This window comes from Pygocentrus nattereri, chromosome 19 (genome assembly GCF_015220715.1).
Source record: "Pygocentrus nattereri isolate fPygNat1 chromosome 19, fPygNat1.pri, whole genome shotgun sequence".
Classification (NCBI taxonomy): domain Eukaryota; kingdom Metazoa; phylum Chordata; class Actinopteri; order Characiformes; family Serrasalmidae; genus Pygocentrus; species Pygocentrus nattereri.
The window spans coordinates 9,483,995-9,495,181 of record NC_051229.1 but is presented as its reverse complement, the minus strand read 5'-3'; the positions used below and the strand labels follow the sequence as shown (position 1 = coordinate 9,495,181).

Sequence of the window (11,187 nt, the reverse complement as noted above, 5' to 3'; positions counted from 1 at the left end):
GGGTCCTTGGATAATGCAGTGGTCGGAATGCTGAAGGGAAATCTAGGCAAATCATGGAGTAGAGAATGTGGCCAAAAAAGGGCTGTGTTGGATTTTTGTTTATTATTGATGGGAAAAGGTACATCTAGTGTTCTAAATCTCTACAGTTTTTCAACAGTGATTCTCTAGTTCCCTCATAATTATGACTTAGTATCTCGTAATTATGACTTAACATCACATAAATATGACTTAGCAGTGCATAATATTGACTTGAGTCATAGTTATGATTTACAATCTCGTAAGCATGACATACTTTATTGAAATTATGATTTAGCACCTCATACATATGACCAAGTATCTGATAATTATGACTTAACATCTCATAATCATGATTATTACTTAGTATCTTATAATACTGAGATTTCGTCTCATAACTATGACTTAGCATCTCATAATAATAACAACTGTGTCATAATTATGACTCGGTATCTCATAATTATGACTTAGTGTCTCAATCATGACTTACTTTCTCACAATTATGACTTAGCATCTCATAATAATAACAACTGTGCCATAATTATGACTCGGTATCTCATAAGTACGACTTAGTGTCTCAATCATGACTTACTTTCTCACAATTATGACTTAGCATCTCATAATAATAACAACTGTGTCATAATTATGACTCGGTATCTCATAATTATGACTTAGTGTCTCAATCATGACTTACTTTCTCACAATTATGACTTAGCATCTCATAATAATAACAACTGTGTCATAACTATGACTTGGTATCTCATAATTATGACTTAGTGTCTCAATCATGACTTACTTTCTCACAATTATGACTTAATATGACTCAAAATTGTTAGAACAATTTCTCATTATTGCGAGATAGCAAATTATTGAGCGTCATATTTATGAGAAACCTCACTATTATGCCATAGCAAGTCATAATTATAAGATCCTGTGATAGAAACGGGCTTCCATAACAACGCTGTAAATGAAATTAAGTTAAATGCATGTTTAAGTTGTCATTGTTCTCCCCTGTGCGCGGCCCTGACACTGAGCCACATTGAACAGAACCCAAAAAATTGGACTTTATTTTAATTTTGCAGTAGCCTGTCCACTCGACTTGTACTGGGGGGCGGGGCTATGTCACAACCCGCCAATGAGGCTGCACGGAAGGCGGGGCTAGGTAAAACACCAGCCTGTGAGGTTTTGAAGGGGGCGTTTCTATTTGGGCACCAGCTCTCGAGGCCACCTCACAGACTCATTTAACGTCTGAAAGTACCTTGAGCTCGGAGAGGCCAGTCAGCGCACCGCCGCCGCCGCCGCCAGCTCGCGCTCACTCACACACACGGCGCTCCTGTCACCGAACCCGGACTGAGGACACGCGCGCGGAGCCGCACTCTGCTCCCGTTCACCGTACGCTTTCCTCCACCGCACGACTTCGCATCTTATCATTCCGGTTTTTCGTTATTTTAACGTGGTTTTCTCTTCTTTCGTAGGTGGACGGGACCTCTGACACCAACAAACCCACGGGACGCAGGAAAGTCTAGACGAGCCTCAGTCCGCGGACTGACGAGGAAATAACTCGCGGGAACGAAGCGCGTGTGCGAGATTTCTTTTTTTCTTCTTCTTTTTTTTTTTTCCCCCTCAGTGCATCTCTCAGTTGCGCGAGGCAGCGCGAGAAGATCTCGCTCTCATTTCTCTCCGTTCTCCTGTGGATGCCGTTTAACGGGACAGCTTTCCGCGACAGCGTTTATAGCTACTCTCTCTCTCTCTCTCTCTCTCTCTCTCGGACCCGAGCGTCACCGCCGTGTACAGAAGCTTCTTTCACTCTCCGGGATGTTGCTGCGCGTGGCTCTCGTTCTGTGCGTGCTCGCCGGGCAGGCGCGCGGGGACGCTAAGCAGCCCAGGAGCTGCTCGGACGTCCGGCAGTTCTACACCGAGAAGGGCTTCGTGGCGGCCGGAGTCCCGCAGGCGGCGATATCCGGTGAGTGGCAGCGTTACCCATCACTCTGAGTGGGCGTTAGAAAGTGCCCTGGTTTGGGCTTTTGGGCAGCACCGGTCAGAGCCCTCCCTGCTGCTGTTGGTCCGGCAGGTCCTGTGCGCTGGTACGCAATGAGCGTGGAAGAGTGCGGCTCCTGGACAGAGCAGTGCAGTCCAGCACCCAGAGTACTTTTCACTGTTCAGAGTGGTGGAGTGAGTGTTACACTACAGCTGTAAGACAAAGGGAAAGATATAACTGCACACTGTACGTTTAACCTTCTCCTTATGCAGTAGTTAAGCAGTTTTATCCTTTATGAATTGCGCCTTTCAGGGTTCCCTGGCCATTTCACTATTGAGCAAATCCGTGGATGAGATTGTGACCTCAGATTGCACTGAAATAGTTTGGAACTATTATGAATGGGACATTTCAGGAGTCGAAGGGATGGGATGGACATTTCAATAGTGGAGTCCATGGAAAAGACTATGACCACTAACTGCTGATGAAACAGTGTTTTTGAGCATTGCGAATGTTGCTTTTCACTATTCAGGGTGACAGTATGGAGGTATGGATGTTTCATTGTAGCTACAGGTTACTGGAAGAGGTCGGGATTGAAGGTTGCAGTTTTAACCAGTTTTGAGCAGATGCTTGTGTTTTCACCATTCAAAGTGGTAATGTGGATGTTTCATAATAGCTGCAGGCCTGTGGAAGAGATCACGACTGCAGAATGCGGATTTTAACCATGTTAAATTGTGGATTTCAATATTGGAAGGGATGGGCTGGATGTTTCAGTTTACAGGCAAGGTTGTGACTGCCGAGTGCAGATTAAAACAGCTTTTAACCATAGTGAATGTGGGTTTTTGCTATTCAGGGTGGATGTTTCATTATAGCTAGAGGCCAATGGAAGAGATTGTGGCTGCAAATTGCCGATTTAAACACTTGGAACTGTTATGAATTGTGCATTTCAGCATTGAAAGTGAATGTTTCATTATAGCTATAGGCCCATGGAAGAGATTATGACTGCAGATTGCAGTTTTTGGCAGTTTGTCACCATGATGAATTGCACTTTCGCGATTCAAAGTGGTAATATGGATGTTTCATTGTAGCTGTAGGCATATGAAAGATCAAGCATTTCAATATTCAAAGAGATGGGACGGATACTTCACTGCTGACCAAGTCCATGGGAAAGATTATGACTGCTAGTTGCGGATTAAAACAGTTTTTTTACGATTGTGAATGTTGCTTTTCACTATTCTGGTTGGGTAGTATGGATGTATCATTATAGCTAAAGCCATGTTGAAGAGATCAAGACAGCAGATTGAATGGTTAAACACTTTTTAACCATTATGAATTGTTTTTCAGAATTCAGAGTGGGAGTATGATTGCTTCATCATAGCTTTTGGCCTGTAATGGAGATGATGTTTGTAAAATTTTCTTGTTCAGTGTGGTAGTGTGGATGTTTCAGTGTTGACAAAGGCTGGTAGAAAAGACTAAGTGTACATTGTTATTAAAACTATTCAGTATTCAAAGTGATGTGGTGGGTGTTTCAGTACTGGCACAGGCCTGTGGAAAAGACCCCGACTGGTATGGAGAGATTAAAATGGACTTAATCTATTATGAATCATGATTATGACAGTAGATCCCAGATTTGGATAGTTTTCAACGTTTATAAATTGCACTTTACAAAGTTCAAAGTGGCAGCATGACGGTTGTACTGTCGCTCTACACCGGTAGAAGAAAATATGGCTTTGGGGTGCAGATTAAATCGGTTTTCAACGATTATGAATTGTGCTTTTTGCTACTCAAACTGATGACATGGATTGCCACAGGCCTATCTATGAGATTATGACTGCAAATTGTATAGAGATATTATGGTCATGGATATTTATGGCAAATGGTAATGACCATGTTGAATAATTTAATCAGCAGTGCAAGTGTGGGAATTTTTTTTTTTCATTAAGTTACACTGATTCCCAGGTTTTCTTGATGGGAATACTGAATGAGTCATGGCCCCTGTGGTGAAGTTAGGTCCACTTTATTGGCTTTGTAAATGCTGGAAATGTCTTTGACCTCATGTGCCCAACAGACTTACAGAAATAAATTTTCCCCTCTAAATGATGTGCCCATATTATTCAGTGAATTATGGCCTTATCTTACAAGTCATGCAAATATTGAGATCTCTAAACAGTAGGACACACAACATAGGGGAAGAACACTGTATTATGACTATGTCGCAATACATTGCAGTGCATCATAACACATGGGTGAACGCTTGGCAAATCCACGTGACACGGTTAGAGCTAAAGCTTTGTAATTTTGACCAAAATGTGCTTTTGTTAGACTGCTGCAAATGCCTGTAATTTACCCAAAACACATGAAGGTTACTTTGGGAATGCCTGAGGTTGGGCAGTACACTCCCAACTGACAAGTTTCTGCTCTAGTAGTGTACCCATGGTTGGAGATTTCAGTTCTTATATGTTTTTAAATCCTGAGAGCACACTAGCTTTAATCCCATTAGCTGAGTGGCTGAGTTATGTTTTAAATGAATCGCATCCTTCCATCTAATCCATTGCATCTGAGGTCCACTTTGTTTTCAGGGCTGCAGACATAAAGGAATGGCTTGTTTTTCAAGGTTAGCCTTGGCCTAATACGAACACCAGTGCGACTGCCACGCATCGTCTCTTACCATCTGAGAAGCCGCCTCACTGTGTCAGCTGCATCAGACGATGTCAGGGCCTTGTGTGCGAAACAAGCCATGAACCATTTGGTACTGAAGCATGAACAACTGTAATTTTTTTCAGATTCCTGCACTGTCTGACAGTCTGAAGGTGTATGGCAAGCGTATATGAGACAGATGACTTGAGAAATTTGACAGAGCTCAAATAAGCTGGCTTTTTATTTGAATTTACCATTCCACCTTAAACGGCGCAGTGATTACATTCAGGCGCCTGTACAGATTCTACAATGCAACCGCTGCTCTGTTTAAGGATGAATGGAATATTCATATGAAACACTGCTGAATAAGAAGTCAACTTCATTAGACGGGAAACAGCATTTAGCACCATTATTGCCAGACCTAAGGGGCTAGTGTTAGAAATCAATCCTGACAGGTTTATTGATAACAATATTGTATTGTTGAATTTTATTTTTACCGTTTTGCGCAATAAAATATGTCTGATTTTATTTGATAGTTAAAAATGGTTCTTGTTAAAAAGGACATTCCAGAATAATAAGCTTCTGTTAACCTGCAAAAATAGCTATATACTTAAGCAAGTAAAATAGTTTATTCATGTATAAAAACTTTTGTGGCAATTTTGGTCCGTAAAACCCAGACAAATGTCTTAACTGGACCTCAGAGAAAAAAATAAAACACAAGGAAAATGTAGGACACAGCCCTGTTAATCTCCTATTAGAAGGCACTAATGTAATAATACACTGATGTGTGCTGAAAACGTTGTCCTTGCTTTAGTGCCCTTGATTGAGGCACCAATTGGCAGTGATGTAAAGCTCAGTCAATCCCTGCTGGTGATGTCAGTCATTATCTGTGTGTGTCCGTGACACACGGGCAAACTGATTTTCTGGACATTGCGTGCATGCTCTTCCTCGCTGGCTACTTCTGTGGTCTGTCTGAAAGGCTGGAGATCACTGCTGTGTGTGTGCGTGCTCTCGCTGAGGAGAGGAGTCGCTTGGAATTTAAATCTGCGCAGGAAGTATAGCAGCGACTAGAGGGAATGCTTATTTACAAACAGCTGTTATAAAGGCAGAATGAAGCTGGGCTTGGCTTTGAGTGAATTGCTCTTATGCTGCACTACAGACAATGATGGCTTCCACTGTAATGGACAGCTACTGAGATTAGAAGCGCTTCCTCTTGCAAACACCTGCTTATCCTCCTTACAGCCCCCAAAACCCATTCTGCACGCATGATCTACTCCTGAAATGCTGCTGCTAACCACACAGCTTTCCTACCCATTGATTCTTGCCATTCTCAGGAGATCACCTGCTAAGTCACAAGAAGCATTACTGCAGTAATGGACACGTGCAGTTTCTGGTTCAAAGCAATTAGTAGGGAAAACGCAAGCATCAAATTCAGGTATTTAGAGCTAATGGTGAGCCATGCAGCAAAAATATAATCTTGTGATACTTGGAGATGATGCGTTAGGGCCCAAGGGGCCAATCCTATTTCTTATTTTTACCCCTACCCCTTGTTTTTGAGTGTCTCTTTGCCCCTTGGAACTGGATTATAAGTGGTGGTTGAAATTGTGCCCTGCAAAACAGGACCCTCAAATAACAAAACTCTTCATTAACAGGCTACTAGTGGTGCTCTGTAGATAACCTTGCTAGTCTGCAGTGATAGCAGAGCAGGGTAAAGTTCAAGAACCTCTCTGCTGGGTTTTAGTTAGATTAAGGGCATCATATGCCTTCAAAGAGGGGGATATGACACATTTATTATTGCCCTCCCCTAATTCTTCAGTGATATGAAGCTGAAGTCAGCTTTTCACCAGCTTCTTGTTCAAAGTTTCCCATTCCACCTTAAATGGTGCAGCAGATCATACGCCTGAGGTGCCAGAATGTAACTACTGCACCATTTAAGGTGGAACAGGAAATTTAGCTAGTAAACTACCGAGACATCCACATATTACTAGCACATTTTAAGCTTGTTGTGAAGAAAAGAACCATAATACATTGAAACAACATTAAAGTAAGATAATATGATGGTTATTGTAATTTGTAATGAAGAAAATACTCACATCTGTGGGTTTCTTTGGTTGCTTTTGCAGCCGGCTTGTGTTTTTTTTCTTCTCATAACATGTTTGGAGTGTGCATCTGAAAAACCTTTGTGTGCAGGGCCATGTAGCCCTAACACTTCACCCTACACCTCTATCTCAACAAAAATTGGGACACCCTAACTCTAGACATGAACATGCAAAACAGAGGGCTTTTTGCAGAGGGCTAAGTGGTAGAGCCAAGGGGTGAAATGGGATTGGGCCTTAGTTTTTGGCACTGCTGAGGTTTGTGAGCTAGTTGAAATGGCAAAAATACCCCAGCAAAACAGTTTTCTTTGTCACACACATATACTTGACTCCTAGGTTGTAGCTCTTGCCGATCTCCTTTTAATGTGCTGTGCATGTTGATTCCAGCAAGCCCACTAACTGTGCTGAAATACAGGTTAAAAATCAGCCATTAGCTATTGGACACTTACAAGATGAAATTATTACAGTCATAAAAGCATCATCTTCTACTGTACATCACAGCATGAAGTCTGCACTTCTGGAGATGCATTCAATCAATCTGATTAATTGGTGAGCGTATATCAGTCAGACACATTAATGCTGGAAGCAGACGGCTTTATGACTGTGCTCTGTTCAAATGAGGGTTACCAAGGCTGGAACACAGACGAACATGCTCAGCTGGGATTGTTTTAGTGGAATAATCTCATTTTTTTAATGTCTCTTTTGCACTGTAACATGATTGGGTGGTTTCACTTAAAAGTAAGCTGGCAGGCTATTAAACAACAAAAAACGTAACACTCTGATTATAGTTCTATGAACTCAAATTCTTACGGAAGCCAGGTTACATCCTTTTCAAGTGCACATGGAATTAAGACCGTTTGCTGTGTCTTGACAAAAGCTGCATTATAGTCCAAAAGTTTGGAAGCAACATTAACTTTGTATAACTTTGCAGTGACATTGATCTGATGGTGGCGTATTAGTGTGTGTTACACTGGTACGAGTGGATCAGACACAGCAGTGCTGCTGGAGTTTTTAAACACTTTAGTGTCACTGCTGGACTGAGAACAGTCCACCAACCAAAAATATCCAGCCAGCAGTGTCCTGTGGCCACTGATGTAAGACTAAAGGATGACCAAGACAAACTGTGCAGCAACATGAGCTACTGTCTCTGACTTTACGTGGACCAACAAAATAGGAGTGTCTAATAGAGTGGACAGTGAGTGGACACAGTGTTTAAAAACTCCAGCAGCGACACACTCTAACGTGCCACCACTTAACCCGTGTCACTGCAGTGCTGAGAATGATGCATCAGCCAAATAGTACCTGCCCTGTGGTGGTCCTGATCATTGAAGAACAGGGTGAAAGTATGCAGAGAAACAGATGGACTACAGTCTGTAATTGAAAGCTACAAAGTCCACCTATATTCTAAGTGGAGCTGATGAAATGAACAATGAGTGTAGAAACAAGGGGGCGTTCCTAATAAAGTGCTCAGTGAGTGTATTTACATGACCTCTGCACTGATTTTCCTGTATTTTGCCTCATTCAAAAAGCAGTCCAGGCAGAAATGCTCCTTATTTCTTCAGCATGAATGGGTGGAGCTGTGGTCTGAATAAGCGGATGCATTTAAGCATGGTGGCTTTCTTGTTACCACCAAAATAGTGAATTGAACAAGGGCTGCTTTTGCAGCTTTACATATGTGGATATCATTGAGTGGTATGTTTTGAAGCTTTAATAGTATTTACGTACTACATCAACTCTTATACAGGGTGATTCATCCGATATTAAAAATGTTTTATTTCCTTTGTAAATCATTACAGAACGATGCAGTAAACTGTAAATGGTTTAAGTCAGCATAAAGTTTATGTAATTTTTCTAGTGCTCAGTGATCCTCCTCCAGCTGTATGGACAGCATCAACGGCATAGTCAAATTCATCCCATACTTGATTGAGCATGTCGAGTATGCACTCGCGGTTCTTTCAGTGCGATTTTAGCGATCATCCATAGTTATGGAACCAACGACGAACGCTCTGAGCTGTTGGAGGTTCACTGCTGCGCAGTTATGATGGATTCACTCTTATTGAAATGGAGAATTCAAAACACTTGCTGCTCAGGGGTCTCCATCATCTCCTTGCAGACTGAAGGGAAACATCTTCCGGTGAGAGTCAGAAACTCTATGACCCTCTCTTTCAATTAGTATGTGATTGGTTCCTAGGTGCCACACAGTTGTAAAAATATGACGCTTTGAAATCAGATGAATCTCTTTGAATCACCCGGTGTATATATAGCAAAGTGAAGAAAATTCATTTTTTTTCATCATATGGACCCTTTAAAAAAGAGCCTGATGCATAAATGCTGTATGATGCTTGTCAGTCTGTACTTTAGTATTATCATGCAGTATTGTCATGGTATGTACTGCTCCTGAAGAAAGGAGCTTTTAACAGAAGCTGTCCTTGTCCCATTATACCGGGTGCTGACACACTTATCCATTCATGCATGCGCTGCGAGAATCTGCTGTTTTGACAAATCAGGGAAAGTTGGATGAATGAGGTAAAACATCTGGACTCCAGAGGTGATCTCACATTCAGGTTTTGTCTGTGCTGTGTGTGATATGAATAAGGCTGGATAGCACTTTCACTACCACCATCTAGAGCTGTCACAAATCGAGTATATTAACCGAGTAATGTAACTGGAGGCCACATCATAAAAAAAAAAAAAACAGTCCAAATACTTCACTGGAGAGTGATAAACAAAGCTACCTTTAAAAAAGACCTGTAGGGCATTAAGATATAAAAACACTGCAGCAAAATGCATCTAAATGAGTAAAGGGTTAAATTAAAACATATATTATCTTCATTAATAACTGCCAACTTGCTAATTCATAGAGAAAATAAATATATCTTTTAGTAACTTAATAGAGATTGTTTGGATTGGTAGTTTAGTTTTGTCATGTACAATGAATAAGAGTTCATGAGAATGTTAGTTTTTGCCTAGTGTATGCCTTTTTATTTGTCTTTGTTAAAGGCAGAAGAAGAAGAAGAAGAAGAGAGTTTCACCAACTTTTCAAAACTTTTCACAAATTTAGGTCATTTGAAAGGTCAAAATCATTTAAATAGATGATTTAAACCAGAGATTGGTTTGATGTAGAATGCTTCACTGTAGAAAAATGTTCCGACTCAGATTGCTTCACAAAGGGGGTGATAGGAACCAGAAGTCACAGTGCCTAATAACATAGACATTTTATTTATTATCCAAAATGACCAGTGAACTTTACGGTCTTCCCGTTTTTATATGTAATGTTCCATAAATCCATCCATTTTCTAAGCTGCTTCACCATCAGGGTCGCAGGGGGTGCTGGAGCCTATCCCAGCAGTCATCGGGCGGAAGGCAGGATACACCCTGGACAGGTCGCAGTCCATCGCAGGGCAGACAGACAGACACAGACAGTCACTCACACCCAGGGGCAATTTAGCATGTCCAATTGGCCTGACTGCATGTCTTTGGACTGTGGGAGGAAACCGGAGAACCCGGAGGAAACCCACGCAGACACGGGGAGAACAACTCCACACAGAGAGGACCCCGGTCACCCGGCCAGGGAATCGAACCTAGGCCCTCCTTGCTGTGAGGCGATATGTAATGTTAATAGTCATAAAACAGAAATGAATCTGAAAAAATATGGTTTTGGGACAACAAATGCACTTCAGGTTCACAGCAGTGGTGATAGGAACCAGACATCCAAAGAGTTTTAATGCCTCTAAAGGCTCCCTCACAGAAAGCTATTGGATGAGATGTTTAGGAATATGCTGCCTAATACATGAGATCATTGTTTTATGATAGTTTTGAGAAGATTTTGGCCTAAATTGTATTATTTAATAACATCCATGGCAGAGATGTATTTCTATTCCTATTTCCTAACAACAGGATATTGCTAGTGTTAGTGCTGTATCCTCAGTTCAATTCAGCATTACTGTCATTGTACATATACACAAGTGTACAGCATAAGGTGCAGCATGTACAATATCCGTAATAGAAACAGATTGATGTGATTTATGTCAAAGCTGTGAGTTGTAAGCTCTCTGTTGTAAAACCTGAGCCTCCCTGTGGTCTTATCAACCTCTTTCCACCGCTGCAGTGATCTCAGATCAAACAGAAAGAGAAACTTATGGCATATGGACTGAAACATTTCCACCCGTTCTGGAATCCACACTCCTCTCTTTAGCACACTGTACAGACCTTAGAAATTCTCAAGGCCTTCGGAGAAGATGGACAAAGAGAATTAGTTAGTAGTGATGATCTTTAAAGTGTTTTTTGTTCATTTATTAAGAACAAAATATTCCTAATTAATGGTTGGTGAATATAAAATGTTCCTCAGAATAAGACATAAAAGCGCAATGTCGTCCTTGATCTGGGCATAATATGTTTTTGTTCTGTGGTTAGGGATGATTTTTCTTTGGTCTGAAAACACAAGTGTGAAAATACTGCTTGGCG

General features: G+C 41.3%; 1 protein-coding gene across 1 annotated transcript in view; it reads left to right on the top strand.

The window, feature by feature from the left end:
- The first annotated feature begins 1,246 nt into the window (after nucleotides 1-1,246).
- The window catches only part of gpc1b (glypican 1b), a 148,078-nt gene continuing 138,137 nt past the window's right edge, over nucleotides 1,247-11,187 (top strand). Inside the window, exons 1-2 of the mRNA XM_017702513.2 lie at nucleotides 1,247-1,407; nucleotides 1,491-1,978. Of these exons, the coding sequence (XP_017558002.1) occupies nucleotides 1,831-1,978 (148 nt within the window). The 5' untranslated portion in view covers nucleotides 1,247-1,407; nucleotides 1,491-1,830. The remainder of the gene's footprint in view (nucleotides 1,408-1,490; nucleotides 1,979-11,187) is intronic.